Genomic DNA, 23613 nt, shown 5'->3' with positions numbered 1-23613 from the left:
TTAATGTATGTATTAAAAAAAGGCCAAAATTTACTGGAGCTCCTGCCCTCAAGAGATGGGTCTAGTTCCTCATTTCTTTAATTTAGCTTGCCCTTGTTACATTGCAGAAGGAGTGTCAAGAGAATTTGTAGCCTAGGCCTTAAGAGGCTTTGCTCATTTCAGTTCATCTCTTTGCACTCCCCCCATTGGAACAAGCCTGAGTTACTCTGGTGTGGAGACCATGCAGAGAGGCTCTCCAGCCAACAGCCTACCAAATACCTAGTAGGTAAGTGTGTCCATCCTAGACCATCCAGCACTAGCGAAGCCATCAGCTAACAGCAGATGAACGAATTAGGGAGCCTCACAGAGACAGACAGAAAAACTGCCCAGCTGGGTCATGCCCAAATAGCGAATCCACCAATTTGTGAGCTAATAAATGATTATTGTTTTAAGCCACAAAGTTTTGGAGTAGTGTTTTAGGCAGCAAAGGCTGAGTAACTGCTATTATTTGAAACATTATAGAGCATAATATATCTGTCATGGAAAAGAGTTTGACTATATATTTTTTCATTTATTGCCATTTTCCAGAAATAATCCTCTTTCAAATTAGGTAAAAGACAGCTTTCCTAATCTGATGCAATCAGGGGGACAGTTTAGGAAACTGAGGCATAAGATAATCAGAACCTGAGCTAAGGTAGTGGAAGTGAGGATGTTAATAAGAGAAAGGGTTGATGGGTATTTCAGAGACTTTCAAGTCACATTCCTGAGCAGGGCTATTGATGACATTTTCATTTTGCAAATATTCCTTCGATTGTGAATAATTACAGATTTGTGTGCCAATGATTTTCCTGAACAATCCCAATAATTGAAACTGCTGGAAAAACCCTAACTTCTGCAATTTCTTAGGTTTAACCCTTCAAAGCACTGCTCATACGAGTGAATACAATAATTCTAATAAGTTTGTGCATACACAATTTCAAAGACAGTTAAACAAAATAATAGGAAGCACAAAATACGAAAACCTCAACTGAGAAAAAACACACAAACTAGAACTCTCAAGTTCATTTCCCTGTATTTTGATTTTCACTAGAAAGAGTTATATGATGGTATTATATTTCAATAGAAATCTAAAAATATATTAATGTTATTGTATGATCCTAAAATAATAAACCTTGATTATAGAAAATGCATGAAATTACATCAAACTAAAAGTAGGAAAATTTGAACACCCATATTCTTACCTGCCAGAGATAACCATTATTACATTTTGATGTATATACCATAAATTTTCCATATAACATACACATAATGTACACCCAAGTCCAGATAGTTTAAATGAGGAAAGAACACAGAACTTTCAGTAAGGAGATGTGAGCTTTAGTATCAGATATTCTAACTAGTTTTGTAGGCAAAAGTTAATTAAGTTCTCTCTCAACCCTGATAGGAATATAATAACTCCTTTAGCTACCTCGTAAGTAAACAGACAATAAACTTTATGTGAAAATCTGTGGCTAAAGTTAGTAAAGAAATGCAATTAAATATCACTGTGTAAGGTGCTATTATACTAATTTTGATTGTCATTTAAAAAATTTAAACCTTTAAATGGCATATTTTAGCACTCTACAAAATCCAGTAGTCATATAATGTGAATTAAAATATTAAAGCTAGTAACTACAAGAAATTTATTAATCTGTTGTCATTTATTACAATTAGAATTTATAAAAATACAGGTAAGGTATCATGAAAAGATTCCTAATTACCATAGTTTAGGAGTTCTTGCCCACAGCAAAGAATGATCTGGCATCAGCCACTGCTTCAGGTGCTCAGAGATTCAAAGTGTTCATAGACATTGTCAGACAGATTTGGCAGCCTGTCCGAGATGTGTCAGTCATTCTACGGTCCAGATTAAGCTTGTCAGTCTCCTCATCTGTGATTACATATAATTTCTCAAATATGTGCTCTTCAAAGATGAGATGAGAGGTAGAATATTCTAAATCCCTCACATGCACCCAAACCATAAAAAATATTTAGATTATTTTCCGCACGACATTAAGCCAAGAGTCACCAACTTTTCCTTTGACTTTATTGCTAGGTTGATTTTGTAAGAGGTAACGATTCAATTCCTTCTGAAACTCTTCTTGCCACACAAAGTAGTGATGCAAAAAACTTGATAGATGAAGAACTTACTGTGATAAATTAAACATACATTAAGATGACTCTTAAGTAAATAATTTAACTTATGGAGAGTTAATTAGAAAAAAAACATTTTATCATGTGTTTCTGTCAGCTAAAACTGAACAGATATAAACAACAAAAACATGCTTTGACCAATGTTCTTTGGCTGCACCACCAGAAAAAACTGGCTGGATTCTGTTTTCTAGACTGGTGGTCTGGTACCGATAGCCCAAACTTGGCAAGTGGCTAACTCTTCTTTCCATATGTTGACCTTAGTAATCATTTGCTCTTCCAATATGAATTCCTTCTATAAATGTCAAAAGGGTCAATTCAGGATGTAATAAACTTAAAAGAAGCTGGGCATAGATGTCAGTTTAATACCAAAAGGCAATGAGGAAAATAAAGAAAAAAATAAAATCTGGAATGAAAAGAGAAGCAACTGCTTCACTTAGAAAAGAAGATTTTGGTAGCTATAGTTTTGTTTGATGTCAACCCAACCTCTGTTTTCCTGAAAATTTCATATCCTTGTTTATGGCATGTGACTAGCTGCCCCCCCACCCCCAACCCCGAGCCAGAAAACAACACATGGATAAACATGGAAACCTGAGCCCAAATGGGCAAATTCAATTCTCCCTCCTGATATTTGAAATGGCTATTCAGATATCATCAATTATTTTCTTGGAGTGGCTGGAAATGAAGTGATATCGACTGGGCAACTGTGTAGAAGCTGCCTCTTTCTTCCAATTGTACTGGGAAATAGAAAATCAAATTCTCAGAGGGAGGGGAGAGAGAGAGAGAGAGAGAGAGAGAGAGAGAGAGAGAGAGAGAGAGAGAGAGAGAGAGAGAGAGAGAGAGAGAGAGAGAGAGAGAGAGAATACCACCACTGAGGTTGAAATCAAACAATGGAATAAAATTTTTTACAGGATTTTGATACCTTTCCAATTTCTCATTTCTCAATTCTTCATTCCTGTTCTTGGATTTTGTGAGATGCCATTGTAACTTTATAGATAAATGCTCCTTTTTTTTCAAGCCAGCCTTTGGTTTTCTATTTCTTGGCAACCAAGAATTTTAACTAAAACAAAGGATCAATTAGGTAAAATAAGAGGGAAGGAAGTAAAAGATATATAAAGAGATCAAATGACAATTTGTGGTTTTATTAATACAAAAAAACAATCTCAGGACTAAAATGTGTGTTAGGAAAAGACCCTTTGTTCCTTCCCTGTCCCACATTACTTTGCATTATTCTTCATCTTGGATGGGCTGAGTAAGGACATAAGAGAAAGTGATTTGGGGTGTTTCGGTGGCCTGGAATATGTCAGACTATCTCTTCCAAAGTATAAATATAGTTATTGCACCTTGAACTGTAAGTACTGAAAATACTTGATGAGACTATTTGGATTTTGGAGACAATGTATATTACGTTTGAGTGTGCTGCTTGAAAAGTTTATTTAGTAACCCATAAAACTGCTAGATTTAGGTGGGCCCAGAGCAAGAAAAGGCATTTCAACAAGCTCAGGCTGTAATACCAATAGTTCTTCCCGTTGGGAGTTGTGACACTGCAGATTGAACAATACTCAGAGTTTTTTGCAGTGGGGATGCTGTATGGGATTTCTGAATAGTGTCAATAAAAGAATCAGTGCAGACCCCTGTTGGCTTTGGAGCAAACCATATCTTCTTCTGCCAATAACTATTCTTTGAGAAACAGTTCCTGGTTTGATACTCCGCCCTGGCAGAATCTCAATGCCTGGCCATGTGCCCTCAAGTGACCAGGCAACTAAGTTGCCAACCATGAACTATGTGTTAACTAGCCCATCACACCTTAAGGTTGGGAGAGTGCAGCAGTAACCCATCATCAAGTGGGAGTGGTACAAGAGATTGGGTTCAAGCAGGAATAGCATACACAAGTCATTTGCAGGAACAGAGATCAGACTTCTAGAACAACTACTGTTGCTGATTGCTCCCTTCCCCTTAACCTACATGTATAGTCTCACGAGCAGTTCCTTATAACCAGTTGACTAAAGCAGGGAAAATTCAGGTCTGCTACAAATGATTTTGCATCATATGCTGGCACCAACCACATTTACAGTCACAATCAGGAGTGTTCTAGAAAGACAATAGTGAAGCAAAATCCTTCCAATGAGCAGACATGTGAGCAGTACATGTGGTTGTCATTTCTTTTTTCTTTACCTTCCAGCAAAATATTCCTCAGATGCTCCAAGCAGATTATTTCCCTCCTCGAGCTCTCATAATGTCCTATGTATAATGCTAATATTGACTTCAGTGTATCACGACTGTCTACCTGTTTGACTGCATCTCAAGGGTTATCCTGAGGCAGAACCTACGCTGCACTCATATCCTTTCATCTAGAAAATCCTTGCTGCACATTGATGCCCAGTAACTATTCTTCAAACCTCGTTATGATGACTATCTGGATATGTTTGTTCGTGGGATCAGGGAGGCATGACTGGAAGCATTGTGGTGTAGAAAGAAGACTGGCTCTGGACACAGAGGGAGAATTCTACCTCTGCGTCACACTGGCACTGTGACTTGTACCCATCAAAGAACTGCAGGAAGCTCAATGTCTTTACCTTTCAACAGTGAAGGAAGATAATACTGACCTTGTACTGTCTCACCAATTATCTGGGGTAGGGGTGAGGGTATGAGGCAAACGAACCTTTGTGAAAGTGGGGCAGGGTTTTTCTAAAGAAGTGAGGTAGTCACACTTTGATGGTTTGAAGAAAGATGGATTCTCAGAGAGAAAGGTGGGCCTCAGGAAGGGAGGTGGGGAACGCAAGGGCTTGGGGGTGTCCATGAGAGGAATCCCTGTTAAGAGTTTACTTTTTTCATGTGTGTTCACAAGCTTTTACAGGTAAAAATGAAATTTCTCCGATAATATTGTAATTTTCTCTAGTTAATCATAACCTTTAAAAAAATTTTAATATGCTATATTATTTGACCCAGTATATCCAAAATATTATCATCTTAGTATATAGTCAAAATAAAAGTGCATTAATGAGATATTTTATGTTCGTGTGTCTTTGGTACTAAGTTTTAGAAATCTGGTGTGTATTTTATACCTACAAGACCCGTGTGGCTGGTGGCTACCATATGGACAGCACACCTCTATATTATCTGCCCAGAACCCTCATTCAACAAATGGGAAAACTGAGGCTCAGAGGTGGGTACTCACTGGCTCCTGGGAATGCAGGCTGTTGGCTTTAGCCCACATCAACCAGCCATGTAAAGTATCTAAGATCCCCCACTTCCTGCAAAGTGGCCTCCCGGACAGTTCCCATCCCAGCCTTCCAGGGGAGGTGTTGCCCACACATGGATCAGACTTGAGGTGGTCTGCATAGACTCTTATTTTACCTATATTTTTTTTTTTCACTGACCCTTGATCATCTTCTGAGGGAGGGTGAGCTGAAAACATTGGGTTCACAAGCAGGGAGGGAATACTTGGGGTCTGTCTGTTCTCTTACAGCCCCTACATTGAGTGGCTGGAATGAGAACCTGAATCACCATCTTTCTGCACAGGCTGGTTTGGAGATGTTCTGGGTGAATAAGGGGAGCAGAAAGTATCAAGAAGTTTGACCTACCCCAATTCACTGTATCACTAGTTCAAGGAAGTCTATGGTCCAGTTCTGTTCAGTGGCCAGAAGCAAACTTGGAATAAAGGGGAGAGACACAAGATGAAATCACCATGGCTGTACAGTGACTCAGAAGCAGACATTCAGCAATCTCTGTTTTCCCCAGATATGAATCTAGATGGTTGCCCCTGAAGGTCTGGGAAGACAATGCTGTGTTATGTAAAGATGAACAATACCTAATGTGAACTGTCTGCCTGGACTACCGTGTTTCCCCGAAAATAAGACCTAGTCAGACAATCGGCTGTAATGCATCTTTTGGAGCAAAAATTATTATAAGACCCAGTTTTATTTTACTATAAGACCCGGTCTATAATATAATATAATAAATATATTATAATAATATAATATAATATAATATAATATACCAGGTCTTATATTAATTTTTGCTCCAAAGGTGCATTAGAGCTGATTGTCCGGCTAGGTCTTATTTTCGGGGAAAGACGGTATTAGTAAGGGCTAACTAATTGGTTGATTTTTGTTATCATTATATATATAAAATTTCGACACAATTATTATTTGGAAGTAGGACAGCATGAGCTCTGGAGCTAGAGTGTTTGTGTTTGCAACCTGGATCTACTATTTATTAATTTTGTGACTTTGGTCAAGTTAATTAAACTATGTGTGCCTCAGTTTCCATATCAATAAACTGGGAATAATAGAATTACAGAATTTACCTCACTGGATTGTTGTGAGGATTAAAATAAGTTCATGTACGTAAAGTGCTTAGAACAGTGTCTGGCACTTGATGAGTGCTTCATAAATGTTAGCTAGAAAAATGTTATCTAGCCATTATAAAAAATGTCATCCATCAGGTGGAATTATAAGGTTGTGTAGACTCACTGGTGTGCTGGAGTCATTCATTCAGTCTGATTGAGAGCTGATTGTACAATCGTTTCCCAACTTTGTGCTCAGTGAGGAAACATTGCTAGCTTAAAATCAGCCACATCGGGAATATTTACACCATGGAAATTGGCAAATGCTACAAATCTGGATACTCCCACCCTCTCCAAGAATTAATTGTTAAACATTTACTAGAATACCACTGGTTATGTTTATCAGAAAAAGAACCTCTTATCTTTAGCAGGTGATTCTTTGGATCCATGGATATTATAAAACAACTCATTTTCCACTTTCTCTACACTGTGAATAGGATCAGAAGCTGCCTCCATCCAGTAGTGTAGCTTACGTTGTTTTTAGATTACTGGACTAAGAAAGTCTGTATTTTTGTTCTGGCTCCATCACTTACTAGTTGATTAACTCTGGGAGAATCTCTTAGGTCTTGTACCTTGATGTTCTCTCCTGTAAAATGTTAAAAGTAATGTGTAACTTTCCTACAACACAGATTTATGTTTTTTAAAAATACATATAAAAGTGCTTTATAAAATAAACATCCTAAGCAAATCATTTTATCATATGGTACTACCTAAGGGAAAGCTAACAATAAGAATTGTTCCACTTTGGATTTTTGACTACAGTACTATTGGGAAAGCCAAAGTGCATACAATTTCCTGACAAATTATTTCATACTTACAGAAAATGCTGGTAACATCTCTTAATGCCCACAGAGCAATTATGTAGAGTTTTTTTTTTTTTAATCAATAGAAAATTGCTTTTCTATATACCCTTACACAGACTGCTTCTTGGGACTACTGTGCAAAAATCTGTTATGTTTGAGGTTCCATTTTGGTGATTGATTTTATATATATGATTTCTTAACTCAGCAGACAGCTGAGGAGTGAATTAGTTTTGTTCAGGTAGTAACAGATACATATCATTCTGTAGCTTCACAGCAAAATATGCTCCTCTTCATGAAGAGTTATGTAAGCATTTCTCAGTGTTGTAAGCCTCAGATTTCAGAGAAAACAAGGTGCAGAGTGAGACTGAGAATTTGTTAATTGTTGGTAATTCCTATGTGTTGACCATTCTCCTCCAGTCTTCCAGCTGAAGAGGGAAGAAATTCAAAGTCTGTTTCAGCAAGACATTGTCACAGAGAAGACAAAGAATGCTCTATGACCTCCAAGTCCTTAGAAAATATCATTCCATATATGAAGAAAAGTAATGTACCTGAGTTGAGATAAGAAGGATCTGTGGTTATTTGAATCATGCAGCTGCTTTACCTTTTTTAAATAATTCTTTTTATTTCTTAATTACAGTGACATACAACATATTAGTTTTAGGTATACAACATAGTGATTAGACATTTATATAACTTATGATCACCCCAATAAGTCTAGTACCCACCTGACACCATCCATAGTTATTACCATATTACTGACTATATTCCCTGTGCTGTACTTTATATCCCCATGACTATTTTGTAATTGCCAATATGTTCTTCTTAATCTCTTCCCCCTTTGCATCCATTCCCTGAACTCCTCTCCCATCTGACAACCATCAGTTTGTTCTCTCTCTATACAACTTTGTTTCTGTTTTGATTGTTCATTTAGTTTTTTATATTCCACATATAAGTGAAATCATACGGTATTTGTCTTTCTTTGCCTTATTTCATTTAGCATAATAGGTCCATCCGTGTTGTTACAAATGGCAAGAGTTGATTCTTTTTTTATGGCTGAATAATATTTTACTGTAATATGTACCACATCTTCTTTATCCATTTGTCTATTGATGGACACTTGGATTGCTTCCTTATCGTGGCTATTGTAAATAATGCTGTAAGGAGCATAGGGGTGCATGTGTCTTTTCAAATTAGTGTTTTGGATTTCTTCAGATAAATACTCAGAAGTGTAATTGCTGGGCCATAAGGTAGTTCTATTTTTAATTTTTTGAGGAACCTCCATTTTGTTTTCCATAGTGGTTGCACTATTTTATAATCCCACCAATAGTGCATGAATGTTCCCTTTGCTCCACATCGTCACCAACACTTTCTGTTTGTTGATTTATTAATGATAGCCATTCTGACACGTGCAAAGTGGTATCTCATTGTGGTTTTAATTGCATTTCCTTGATGATTAGTGACATTGAGCATCTTTTTATATGCCTGTTGGCCATGTGTCTATCTTTGGAGAAATGTCTATTTGGGTCCTCTACCCGTTATTTTAATCAGATTGTTTTTTTCGGTGTTAAGTTGTATGAGTTCCTTATATGTTTTGGATATTAACCCCTCATTGAATGTATCATATCTTCTCCCAGTCAGTAGGTTGTCTTTTTGTTTTGTTGATGGTTTCCTTCACTGTTCAGAATCTTTTTAGTTTGATGTAGTACCATCTGTTTATTTTTTCTTTTGTTTCCCATTGCCTTTTATTTTTTAAGAAGTTTTATTGAGCAAGTAAGTTTAATGGCATCACATAAATATGCTTTGTTCAGATTCACATGTACCTGAAATTTACTGTAACTTTATTTTGTGCTAGTTAGTCTTCTTAGAGCAGCTTTTCCCAAGTGTTAATAGCTATAATAATGGGTACTCCTTTACATATTTTTCATTGTTAAATAAATTAGGAAATAATGCTAACAATTTTTTTTTTTTAAATTGTAGAAGTTTAAAATGTCAGTATGCACTCTGGCTCTCCCACAGGGAAGTGTCGTATGAAGTGTTTTCCAAACTTAACTGGGCCACAGAATCACTCATTTAAGAATATTTCAGGGAACAGGTATGTCCCAGAATACATGGTGGTAAACCCCTCTTAGGCAGTTGTTAGGTGAGCTAACACCAGAGCAAAGCATTAACAGTGGTTCAGAGGAGGGAATGATCACTTAAGGATGGAGGGAATTGGGGTTGGGGACTTCATGAAGGAGGCATTTGATCTCGGCCATGACGGATGAGGCAAGCTTCAACAGGCACGATTGCTAAATGGGAACTTTTCAGGTGGGAGAGAGGAATGAGCAAAGACATAGAGATGGGAGAGCACACACTTTGTTCAAGAAGTAGCAAGTGCCTCTTGCTACATCGCAATGGGATCTTCTTAGGTTCAGGAAACATTCCCCAGACGACCAGAGACCACACTTGGCCCCAGTCTACTCAAGAGAACATAGGACAGGAAGGACTTAGGACAGGGCAGTGTCAGGCTTTCTGCTTTAGTCAGAGTTGTGGCAACAGTCCATGCAGCAGTCTATACAGCTGTTTATACAGCTGTCCAGTGTTTTCTCTCCTCTCTTCCCCAAGTGACAGCTCTGGTGCAAGGGATGGAGTCTCATATTGGGCAGGTAAAGGAGTCCCCCAGGCTTAGAAGCTACATGCCCCATTGGAGCCAATAGCTCTTGTTCCAACCCCGTGCATAATTTCCAGTGTCCTCATAGGGGACATGCTCAATTACAAGAGTCACCAAACTCAAGTCCAAAGTGTGGTTTATCTCCAGGTATTTATTTAGAGTTTCTCCCCATCCAGATGGAATTTACCAGTCAGAGATCATTTTAACCATGAGCAATTTTGCCTACGTAACATAGCTGACATGATAATCTTATTAGATTTCCAAGAGAACAGAGCTTGAATGTTAGCCAAATGTCAAATTCTTATTCAGAAGCTGTGCCCTTTACACATAACTCTTAAATTTTAAGCCTGCAAAGGCCATTGGGCAAATTATGTGGGATCTTGAATTCCAAACTAAAGTTTGTACTTAAGAAACTCTAGTTTCCCCCCTATTTTTACTCTAAACAGGGAACATGAAAGGACATTTATTATTTTGATGTAAAACTATGTACGTAAGTAAATATTGTAACGCAAGAATAGATTTCAGTATTAGAATTGTCTTAAAACAATTGGGAAATTTAAATCAGGAACACATGTGTAGCCATCTTCAATATGACATAAATCTCCTGAAATAGAGAAGATTGTGCTTTTTCAGTCTATGGAAGTAAGCAGGCCTTCCTTTTCCTTCACTCCTGATTCCCTGAAGTACGCATATAAGTTTATAGGATAAACTTACAGTATCATAAGGTTGGTATAGAATATGTGAAAAATAAATATCTGATACTTGAAATGGTGACCCTTCATTTGTTTTGTGACTGTTAAAGCAGTATGTGTTCCAATATCTCAGTGAAAGAAGAGACACGATTTTCCAAACCATATTTCCAAATGAGCAAGTAGGAAATCCTGAGGGTTTTCCCAGGGTTCTTTCAGGTAGTGGTGGCTCAAAAGGCAGAAGGCAGCAGGCAGAGAATTTTTTTTTTCTGTATTAAATGTAAACCCTCTAGTATTAGGAAAGTCATGGCAGGATACATCCAACTTGCTGAATAACTAATTGTTCAGTGGCCTTCTAGGAGCCACTAGAGTCCCTCCTCTCAGGATTCTGCGCCTGCACGTGACGTTGTGATTTAGTAGTGAACCGGCCTGGAGCCTCGTGTGGAGGAATCTGTGCTCCATGGGCTCACTGCTCTCTTGGGCTCCTATACAATCTATCTGACTGGACTCCTTTCCAGGTCTGACTTATTATCTGCTTCCCATGATGACAAAGAGCTAGTCTGACAAACTGACTTGTGCTAATGTGTGAATAGTAGCGGGAAAGCTCATTTTCTTCCTTCCAGGCAACATGCTCAACCTAGAAATTAGCTTAAAGATCCAAGCACCGCTGTCCCTGCCGCCCCGCCCCTCCCCCCACACGTCATGCAAACTATAACTCACCGACAACATGCCTCTAAGAGCCTGAGAGGGCACAGACCAGACAAGCCAGGCTATTTCTGAGCTGGGCTCCTGTTTCCCCAAAAAAGAGAGGTAGGGAGCTGCCTCCTCTACGTCTATATATTCCAGCTCATAACAAAAGTCTCCATACCCATTGCCAACGTGTTTAAACCAACCGCGCTAGGGTCCTTTTTTCAATGGGAAAAACTCACAGCTTGCAATCTGTTTAGGATGTTTTTCATGTGGGTGTTTGATAAGAGAAGCATACCATCACGAATCCAAGAAAATAAATTTATTAAACTTTGAAGGAAAAAAATCCACAGACATAAAGAAAGTTAAATATAAACTGCAGGACACAACTAGTCATACTAGTGAATAATGGCTTGTGTGGCCAGCAAAGTACCAAAATGACATTCTGAGACTGATTGAGGTATTTAGCTATTTTGGCTATAGAAATGTTGTCAGCCTATTGTGAAATAGTAATATAGTTTCCCCAAACACACAGTTTTAAGTTGAATTAGGTTCTACATCGATGAAATTTTATATGAAACTAACTTATGTAGCTATTAGAGAAAACCATAGCAGCAAGGTAGCACAAAAGCTATTAAACATCTATTACGAAGTAACATGTTGAACTTTAAACACCCAATTCTAGCTTTTCACTGTCCTTGCAAGAAAGAGGGAATTTAAAATTACCAACCATTAGGCTTATTTCCTAAAAAGGTCTGAGCTAAATGGCAAATACTTAAGTTAAAGCTAACTTTAAAGTTTTATTAACCTTTTAAAAAATACTTAAAATGAGAAGCATTCTTCAGTGAAATAAGGTTCTTCTCATTTTTGATAAACCTTGTGGGGAGCTATGGCAATGCTCCTAATAATGATGTTAGCGTTATGAAGGGACTGAAAAATTTATAAGTTTATAAATTAATCAGGCCCCTTCTTCTGACTACCTGTTTTGGGGCCAGTCCACTCAGAGAGGAAATAAAAAATGATGAAACATCTTCTTTTACTATTTTAAATAAATCCTATGCGTATAGAGTTTGGTGAGGAAGATAGTTTCCGCTTTTGGTTTAAGGAGATTTTGAGTTATCTGTGGGGATTTAAAATCTTGTTTCTTCTGTTTCTTGTTACCATAAATAATGAGTATGTGTCTGGCTATGGGCTATGAAACCAAAACCTATTTCTTGCACTTTTTATTCCGTTACTTGGTTAACTTCATTTCGACCTGCTTCAACATACAAAACGCTTCTTGCACCTCATTCCCTTCTTAGGTAACTATGAAAGAAAACCACGCTGTGTTTAAGGAGATCCTGCTGCCGAGTTTCTAGGGCTTTCCTCTCAGGATCTGTGTGCCCTAAAAAACTCAGTGCCTGTGCAACTGCAGCCCTTCAGCATTCTGGTCAGTATGAACCAGCCATAACTGCTACTTCTCTCAGTATGTAGTGCTCTCACATGAACCAAATTTGTAAGAAAGGATTTTTTGTTTGTTTTTTGGTTCATGATAAGTTGACCTGTGCAACCGTTTTAAAGTTTCCTAAATGAACAAATATTTGTTTAAAAATTCAGATAAGACGAGCATGTTCCAATAATGCAAGTAACTACAATCATTTTGGAAGTGCTTAAGGAGTTTTGGGGAGGTATAAAAAGGACCTTGTAAAAAACTAATTTGTTTATTTTTTTTTTCTTTAGGTGCACTGACCAAAGCATTAAACGAGCTTCAGACTGTAGTTGCTACATTCTTCAGATGGGTCCGCATGAACTACAGTACACCGTATGTAGTGTAATATAAAATAGCCATGCTTGTAGTGTAAATTATTAAAAATATCTTCATCAATTTTGTGTCAAAATAAATTTTACATATCCAAACTATTTTTGTCTTCTTATCTATAATTTTAGTTCCCGATTATTTAAAAAAAATTAGCCTGTGCTATAGTTTGCATTCCATTTTCCTGAACTGCAAAAGCCACCTGATTTTTCGCTTTTTCAAAAAGCATGATTTACTATACATTAAAAACACAGCCATTCAATGCTTAGCATCACAAAATTAACACCCACAAGAACAAGATAATCACTGCCACTAGACAGTCTTTGAGACTATTTTTTAAAATATTTACAATTCACAACAGGAATATCTATCTGATTAAGCATTCTTCTTTTTTTTTTTTTAATATCATGTTTCAACATTTCAGGAAAAGGCATTTAGAATCCACACCTCCCCATGCCCCACCAAAAAAAGTTTAAACATTGTTTTGGTTTAAGCATTCATGTTCCAGCCAACTCTTTGCCATTAAATATTTAGCTAACGGGAAATCAAGGGAAGGCTACGGCGCATGATTTTGTTCAGTTGGTCTGTGCTTACATAGCCACACGATGAGAGAAACTCCTTGTCAGACAAGGGCAAGGCAGTCGCATTGAGCACGAGGCCCTGTGGAGACTGTACTATATGAATGGAGGTATAGTCTGGGACAGGCAGCTCAGAACTTGGACCCTCTTCTGCAGTCCCAGACCTCCCAGCAGTAGTGGTAAGGCTTTCTGTGGTGATGTAAATGTCTTCCTGGTTAAGTCTTGGCTCTACACGTGATTCGATCTCGACGTGAGGGGCCGCAGCGATGCACTTTTTGGCATCTGCCTCGCAGAAGTAGGCATTGTCCGTGATGAAGTTTGCTTGGCAGAATGAGACCACTTCTGGATGTATGTCACACTGGGATATCCCTGCCTTATTCTTTTGGCCCGGGGAAAGGACCACACTCCCTGCTGGTGTAATGTCGCTTACCTGGGCGTAAAAGTCGATGTTTGCCAGTGAACTTGGATTGCTTAGCTGAGTATGGGCAGCCTGATGAGTTGACTCAATTCCACCAATGAGAAGTGGTCTTGATTTGTTTTCCTCTGCTAGGATAATACCGGGCTCCTGAGTAGCAGGGGTAGCATCATTAGAGGATGGGTTATTTTGATTCTTCATGTCAAGGCACAAGAGATCTGCTTCCCCTTTTAACCTTTGTGGCTGAGCAACCTCTGAGGTACCATCACCCACATCACTGGCATTGAAATCAGTCTCCAGAATGTCAGGTTCATAACAGCTGGTACGTCCAGAGTCATCATCCTTCGCCCCAAGGATATTAAGTGATTTCTGATGGTCACTGCTTAGAAGTCTGTCTGTGTCTGATCCTTCAGTCTTTTCATCAAGGTCGTCGATATCTAGCTCAATGAATTCAACCCAAGAGTCATCATTGTAGAATTCAGGTTTATAATTGTCATGAATGGCTAAGATTGTGTTCACTTCTTCTAACTTTCCTTCCTAGGAAATGAAGAAAATTAAGATCTATGAAAAGAAACCCATAATGATTAAGTGATTTAACAAATTAACATTTAGAGACTAATTATGGTTGCCAATAAAAACAATAGTAATGGAACCGTATAATCAAAAAATAATTAGTGAAGAATTTTTAAACATATAAGATAGTCTCATAATGTTGAGATGTAATATTTAAAAAAAATTTTTCTCCAGAAAGGGTACAAAAAATGGAATGTGTTACATATAACTTGCAAAAGCTCTCCACACAAGACAACGTTCTTCAGGTATCATTTAATTAGTGTTCTCTATAACTTAGACAATTTATTAATTACCTTGAATAGATCTGGATCAATTCCTTTAATCTTTGGAACTGGAACTGGGGGCAGAATCAGCATCTTAATCCTTGAAAACAAATAAACTTTTGGTTTGACGTATCTTAAAAGTTGCACATTCTCTTATTTCAAAGGATAGAAATAAAATATTGACAATACTATTACTTATTCCCAATATTCTGGTAATTTATACGTGGAATATGAGAAAGAGAAGGAAAATACTAAGCAGTAAATGATAAGGAAAAAACTATAGAAACAACAACAACAACAACAAAGCACTCATCTGAAGTCAATTTAAATAAAATGTGGTTTTCCTATAACTTTTTTTCTTAATGTCTTTTATTGACAGCCAGCTTTAGTATTTAGGAGTGAGAAATTTAATTCAGTTTCAATTTCAGTTATAAGAAAGGTAATTTTAAGGCACATCTTATTACTAATTTGCAAAGGGAAAGAAGGAAGGAAGGAAAGAAGGAAGGAAGGAAGCAAGGAAGGAAGGAAAGAAGGAAGGACCAATCAACATGAAGCCAGATTAGGGTGGACTGGGATACGTTTGCACCACAGAGCTCATATTAATTATAAAATTATATAAGATGATCTCATTAACCATAGTGTCACTTCAGCGTTCATTTCAGTTGGGACAGACTAAATTTGAACTATCTCTAACTAATCAGTATGGGTTTATATACACAACTCTAAGATGCATTTAAATTTTCTGTGATTCAAATACTTAAATTATTTTCTGACTATAATCCATTTCAGTGTCTATCCTGCCTTTGTGCCTGTTGTATCACCAGCACTTAGAACAATTCCTGGCACATAGAAGGTACTCAATAAACATTTCTTGAATAAATTTGAATAAATCATTTATCTATTTTTTAAACGGTGTAACTAGAGTTTTTTTATTTACTGAGTTAAGCTTTTTAAAATTTAAGTCTAGTTTGTATAGAATATTATATTAGTTGTATTAGTTTCAGGTGTACAATATAGGGATTAGACATTTTTATACTTTACAATGTGACCCCCCCCCCCGCTAACTCTTGTAATTATCTGTCACCATGAAAACTTATCACAACATTATCGACTATATACCTCTTCCCATTTTCACCTATCCCTCCATACCCTTTTTTGTGGTAATCTTATCTTTGGTCTCTGTTCTATGAGTCTGGTTTTGTTTTGTTTGTTCACTTGTTTTGTTTTTTAGATTCCACAGATAAATGAAACCATACAGTATTTGCCTTTCTCTGCCTAACTTATTTCACTTAGCATAACACTCATGCTGTTGCAAATAGCAAAATTTCGTTTTTTTTTATTGCTGTGTAATATATGAGTGTGTGTCTGTGTACCACATCTTCTTTATCCATTCATTTATCGATGGACAACTAGGTTGCTTCCCTATCTTGGCTATTGTAAATAATACTGCAATGAACATAGGAGTACATATATCTTTTCAAATTAGTGTTCTTGTTTTCCTTGGATAAATGCCCAGAAGTGGAATTGCTGGGTCATATGGTAATTCTATTTTTAGTTTTTTGAGGAACCTCCATACTGTTTTCCACAGTGGCTGCATCAGTTTGAAGTCCCACCAACTGTGCACAGGGTTCCCTTTTCTTCACATCCTCGCCAAAATGTGATTTATTAACCTTCTGATAATAGCCATTCTGACTGGTGTAAAGTGGTATCTTATTGTGATTTTGATTTGCATTTCCTTGATGATTAGTGACCGTGAGCATCTTTCCATATGTCTTTTTCCATCTGCATGTCTTTTCATGTTTTCTGCCCATTTTTGATTGGATTGTTTATTTATTTATTTTTTTTTTGTTACTGAGTTATATGAGTTTCTTATATATTTTGGATATCATTCCTAGTGTTTGTTTTAAAATCAACATTGTAGCACTAGAAAAATAGCTCAGAGATTATAAATTTCAACGAACTCATTTTACTGTTTTAAAAAAACAACTCTAAGTGCCAGAGATGCCACTATTGGGCAAGGATGCTAACCTGATTTTTGGATACCAGCTGATATTCTACTCAATGTGAATGGACAGTTTAGTCTATTCAATAGGGAACCCATCTTCTGAACATTTACATTACCTTTTTACCTAAACCAAGGCATAAGCCAAATTCCATTTTTTAAGTTGCTTTGAGTAGCCTCCATTAGGTTTACTCAATGGGACAAGTAGTAAGACAAATTGTTACTTATAAATATAAGATATAGGAAAAACATAAATTATCAATAATAACTACCAGTTTTTGAATGTCTCTGATAGACCCGGCACTGAGATATATTTTGCACTAAACTGTGGGTTCGCCAATTAGAGCCTGTGGGCCAAACCTGGTCTGACCTCTGTTTTTATAAATGAAATTTTATTGGAATACAGTCATATTCATTACTTTACATATTGTCTATGGCTGCTTTTCTGCCTTCGTGGCAGACTCGAGTGGTATGACAGAGACTGCATGGCTCACAGAAAACCTAAACATTTAGGCTTTCTAAAACAAGTTTGTCAGCTTCTGCTCTAAACAGTTCATGCAGTTCTTATAACTACCAAGGAGGCAGACGATATTACTTGTGGAAAGATTCAGAGATTTAAGGAACATGTTCAAATCATGTACTAATACTTGGCATAGCTGGGGCTTAAATCCAAAGCACCTGACTCCAAAGCCCAGGCCCTTGCCTGCTGTCATGCTGCTCTTATTTGGTTCTGAATCTTTAAATGAATATTTTAAATGTTCAAAAACATGCAAAAATGTAACCTAACTCTAATTATAGGAAGCAAAGATCCCCAAATGTCTAGTGCCTGACTTTTATGTATGCCTCTCCTTTGAAGGGGGTGACGCATTCAGGCACATGTTGGTAGTTAGCTTTCTATGAGTTGCAGTTGACCTTCTGCCAGGGTGGCCAGTCCTGTGGCCTGTAGGGCTCAAGTAGCTCATGCAGATGAATGAAGCAAGCCAGTTGGGTTGTAATAGGGAGGGATGGGGATGGTAACAACTAGAGAATATATGCCCTTCCCAAATGAGACAGCTGGCCTGCTTCAGCATATGTTGCCATGCAGGCATATCAACCCAGTTTCACTAGAACTTTCAGTTTTTAAAGACAATCTGGAAATCTGAATTTTTGTGTGAAAATTCCCTACACTTTATAGCAAAATCTTTAATTCAAAATAAATAACATAAAATAACAAAACAAAACATGGATCTGGAGGCTGACTTTGGCTTTCAGTTGCCAGTTTGCACTTGTGTTTTATGCTGATTCAGTTACTATTATTTTTTTTCTGATTAGTAACAGCTTGAAGGTTACGGGTACGTCATATAATGGGAATCACAGAGTACAGAATAAAGATAACCTAGCATGAAACTGTGTTTGACACTTTGCTATCATTTCATTCAAATCCAAATTATATTATGAATTTTGCTACAGTTACCTCAATTATCTGAATTAAGAAAGGGAGAAGTGGCTTAGATTGTGGACTCGCAAAACTTCAACCAAGGACGTGGAGGACCTTTTTACAGCCCTAAGATTATGGGGAAGACTGACATAGCACCTCCTTCTTGGGAGTATTATTTTAATTGTTAGAACTACATGTCCTTTCCACACCTGCTGACAACTATTTTATACCATTTCCTATTTCATTTAAATGTGGAAAGTTAGACAATGATAAGGATTTAATGGCTAAATAAAAGAAAAAATTATTTTCTACACAGAACTTAATTTCGCAGAGGAAATTTGGAAGTACAAAAAAGATTTCAAAATAATTTCACAATTTGGTGATTTTGATCAAGGTTTATAGTTAAAAACTTCATTATTCATAGAAAATACTCTTTTAGACAAAGGTTAATATGTTTTCTTTGAAATTCTATTTGCTGAAAGGATACTTTTTCTCTGAAATATTGGTAGCTAGTACAATTTAACTACATAACAAATTTACTTGGCCTTCACAATGACCTGAAATTGACAGCTAATGTTAAGAATAAATTACTTTATATGCGTAGTGGTTTTATCTACTGCAGTTACAAATAAATTAGCCCTTGAACTGTACAGATCAATGAGTTCAAGTTAACCAACAGAATAATTTGGCTCCTTTGTTGTTGACATTATTTAAATACATAAATTACTTAAAAGTCCAAAAATGTATTTACTTATTTACTAATTTTCCCCTAAACAAATGAAAACTGGGTTGTCCTGCTTTATGATAGTTGTGTTCGTAAAAGAGAAATGTTGCTAGGTAGTCAGGTGCAAAATGAAATTCTACAGAGTGAATTTTGCTTTCCTATTGGTTGACATTATAAAACTGGAGATGACACTCTACTAAAAATAACCCTTTCTGCATTCACTTAGAGACTTTTAGCATGCTTGACACTCTAGAACTCCAGTATTCTCAGAATTTTTCATTCTGTCTTAATGTTGAAAAACGCCATAGGACTTCAAATAATAAATTAAAAAGCTCTTACAATATATTCACATAGATCCCACTTTAATTTGTAGATGTTTCTTGGCTTCAGCTGGAGAACTTGTCTTCCATTCCAGGTAAGGTAACCAACAATTTCGGTTTGCTTGTAATTGAGGGACACAGGACGTCTAGTGCTAAAACCAGGAAAGTCCCAGGCAAACTGGGAATGTTGGTGATTCTACTTCTAGGTGAAGGGGCAAGATTAACTCATGGGACGTTAAAAATACTCTAAGAAAACTGACAATCAGTACCAATAATTTTTTCTATATTTGTATCAAAATTTCTTGTAGTCTGTACTGAGTTTCTTTCAGGAAGAAAAACAGAATGATAGATCTTATAACTCAAAAGAAAGTGAAAGGTCATATATTTTCTAATACTCTCATACTACCTATGAGAACATGGAGGCCTAGAGAAGTTGAGAGACTCAAACAAGGTCAAACATAGTGGCAGAATAATACCTGAAACCCAAGTCTTGTATTCCAAGACAAATGCAGAAAGGAATCTCTTCAACTCAGATTTAGCTGTGTTGACAAATGCAGGCAAAATCATAAGTATCCACATAATTGAAACAAAATTTAACTTACTTGAAATTGCCATTATATGAAGTCTAAAAAGGTTTTATTTTTAGATTGATTTATCTTTGTGGCTTTAGTTTGCCACCTAAATTTGTTTGTACATTAGGACTGCGCCAAACTCCGCCAAAGGTGTAGTGCTACCTTATGGTCCTGAATGAATGGGTCAACTTATTCAGGACTTTGAAGAGATGAAAGAGGCAGCGCTGAGAAAACAGTTTTGTTAGTTTTGTTAAGGAGGCGCGTATCACAAGGTGGCAGGCACTAGCCTCAGTCCCCCTCCTGAAGTCCTATACAACTTCCCCGATAAAAACTAAAACCTGCGAATTCTCTTTGACGAACACAACACACGTGGGTAAATATGTAACTGGAAATACTGTTTTCCTGGGTTAAAATTTCACTCATGATTTGTGAAAGAAAATATCAAATAACAAATGGAAACACATATGAAAATCTAAACAATTGGCAAGAAACCTCAAAGTAGATTATTTCAACCTACCTTTGCTGTTTAGAAAATATGAATAAAAATAATATCACCGTTAGCCCAAATATTCCAAAGACAATAATTAGAATACCCATGGAAACTGGAAATCTGAAATACATGAGAAAAATATCTCACTCACAGGATAGGAACCGTTGAAGTTTAACATTTCATTTCCTTTTCCCATAAAATACTTCCTAATTTGTATTCATCTAGTGAAGTCAGTGATTTTCTGTTCAAAGAATACTTCTTCAAATCCTTTCACATTAAAAAAATCAAGATAAAGATATAGCATACACTTTAAGCACATCGATGTTTATAAAACAAAACTGCATTAAGCATCTTACCATGTTTCCCCAAAATAAGACCTAGCCCAACAATCAGCTCTAATGCATCTTTTAGAGAAAAAAATTAAAAGACCAGGTCTTATTTTACTATAAGACCGGGTATAATTAATATATATAATATAATATAATATGATATAATATATTAGGTCTTATATTAATTTTTGCTCCAAAGATGCATTAGAGCGGATTGTCCGGCTAGGTCTTATTTTCGGGGAAAAGGTATGAGTTCGTGGTATGTCATTAAAGGCTTCAGCTGTAGGAAAAAGTGCTGCTGGTTACACACCACTTTACCTAAACAGTAAAAAGTCTACTTGGTTCCTTTTTCTTTTCAAGGTGTGGTGATATTTTTTTATTCTCCAGATTGAGGTCTATCAAATAGATGGGGGCAGAGTTTCCATTTTTCAATCATGACTGAAACTTTTCAGACATGCAGAGCACATTATTTTACAGCTACAAAAAATTCCTTTGACCGAAGAAGATCACAACTAGGGCTCCCACTTTCAGATTTCAGTATACTTTCTAGCAGACCTGGGGGGAATCTGTTTGTAAAACTTCTATTTATTCCTTAAAAACAAATGCCTACCAACCGCATTGTAGCTGGTTCCCAGTATTCCTCCACTGGCAGAGGTTACTGCTTTTTAATTTAAAAAGACAGGTGGAATTTACGTATCATTGTTTATTAAAAATAAGCTTTTAGACTGTAATATTCTTCCTTGTTTTAATTTTCTTGTTCATTTATTAAAATCCCCAAGGGAGATACTAATGGGCATTATAAAGAATTAGTGGGGGAGAGAATACCATTTGTATCATGTGGTATTGATAGTTTTATATCAGTGACATATTCAGGAACACAACATAATGCTAGTGCTTCATTATCTTTTTTTCTTTAACATGGAGTAAAAGCCAATTCAAAAAAAATTTTGTGTTAGGTGAATTAAATGCCATCACAATAAGCTTAAAGGTCGGTGCAAGTGTTTCATTACAACTAATTGTTTGAAACAGCAAACCTGTTAAGTATAGCTTAGAAAAAAAGGAGTTATAGACATTTTTATTCAAGTGTCATTTAGTATCATGAATTCTACCTGTACCATAAATGCACAACCATAAATCTCATTTCTCGGTAGCTTGTGATTGTTTCATTAACAAATCTCAGCTCCTTATATGGCCCTGTAAAGTTCTGTACTTAACGGAGATGAGCTATAGCCAATTCTCATTTGAGAGCGATATATTTTATACACTTAATATGCATTGTTAAGCAGCATTCTTTATTTCTGTATCCAAAAATTTTAATTCTTACGTTCTGAATTCATAGTTTTCATTTCTTCAACCTGTAATTATCTTTGCATTTCTCTTATATAGGATCTTCAAATGTTCCAAGTCATTTTCGAGCATAAGTGCCACACTACCTATTAAGCCTTCTCTAAGTAAAAGCCACACTTCAATTGTCTAATACCAATCAGCGTCTGCCTCTGACTACATATGCTGACTCAATATCAGACTTTCTCTTAGATGTCACATATTATATCCATCCTTATATATATAGCATTTCTTCATTATGTACTTGAAAAACATTTTTTCCCGATTATAAATGCAAATAACTCATTGTAGAAAATTTTAGAATTATGCAAGCATATAAGAAAGAATCACCCTGAAATTCTGAAATCTAGAGATAACCTCTATTAATATCTTCCCCGGTCTAACTTGTATCCACCCCAGGACTTTTCCTGAATTAAATAATTCAAAAACTAAATCCTCCTCCCTGCTTTTTAAAGGATAATACCTGTTATAGAGAGTGAGCTCGAGGTCTCTCACCCTGACATTTGAAGCTAATATATGATGCCCTGGACAACACCCAATAGTGTAGGGAAAGTATTACTGTATATTGACGAAGCCATGTTGGCTGCCATTTTAATCTTTTATTTTCACCTTCTTCACATGCCAATGGGCTCATCTGAGGAAGTGTTACATAGAGCACCTCGCTGAACTCGCCATATTTTTCAGAGTTTCGTTGTCTGGATCTCACGCGCACTTCATATTCTTTATCTAATCTCAATGAGTACACTGGAACTGATGTCGACAATACAGGGTCCATCTTTCAAGACAAAATATAAAACATATTGGTTAGAGAGTCAACAGCTCAATGCAATAAACTATACAAGGTGTTTCTGTATTTGTATTCAACATGAATTTCTGTAAAGTAGGTAATATTTGAAAATGAACTGTGGGGGATGCTTGCTATTTAAGGAAAGAAAGATCAAGGCAAATAACTTACAAAGAATCATTTGTTAAATGGATAATAGGTCTCAAATTTATTTTGGTATAAACCCAAAGACATAATAGACTTTCATAGAAACGCAGCGATACCTTTGACTTAGGTTGTCAAATATTCTAAGATCAAAGCATAATAAAATTATTATGGAAAATGACAGAACTATAAAGATGACAGATATGTCCACCTACCCTTTGGGATATTACAATGTTGTATGAAGACATAAGAACAGAAAAAACAAACATATTTCACACCAAAACAAATCACAGTCATTCTTTGGAAAATTCTGGATAGTCATTCATAAAATCATAGTTGTCTTAATTGAACTTTCAAATAATTCTATTAGAAGCAACTACATACCTAATCTGCTTGCTCTAGAAGGCTTAAAGCCACCTCAAAATAGTTTGCTATTCAAAATCTGCAAAGAAAAGTCCCAGGAGTCCTTGGTTAATTAATATCAGGGTCCCACAAGCCTTAAGGCCAGGATATTCTTTTA

General features: G+C 36.4%; 1 protein-coding gene across 1 annotated transcript in view; it reads right to left on the bottom strand.

The window, feature by feature from the left end:
- Positions 1 to 11650: 11650 nt before the first annotated feature.
- GHR (growth hormone receptor) overlaps positions 11651 to 23613 on the bottom strand; it is a 234507-nt gene continuing 222544 nt past the window's right edge. The window contains 5 exon segments of the mRNA XM_033110150.1: positions 11651 to 14668; positions 14998 to 15067; positions 20520 to 20593; positions 20596 to 20612; positions 22775 to 22940. Coding sequence (XP_032966041.1) covers positions 13673 to 14668; positions 14998 to 15067; positions 20520 to 20593; positions 20596 to 20612; positions 22775 to 22940 — 1323 coding nt within the window. The 3' untranslated portion in view covers positions 11651 to 13672.

Source organism: Rhinolophus ferrumequinum, chromosome 7 (genome assembly GCF_004115265.2).
Source record: "Rhinolophus ferrumequinum isolate MPI-CBG mRhiFer1 chromosome 7, mRhiFer1_v1.p, whole genome shotgun sequence".
NCBI classification, from domain to species: Eukaryota; Metazoa; Chordata; class Mammalia; order Chiroptera; family Rhinolophidae; genus Rhinolophus; species Rhinolophus ferrumequinum.
Note: the sequence above shows the minus strand (reverse complement) of the source record. Positions and strands in the feature narration are given on the sequence as shown.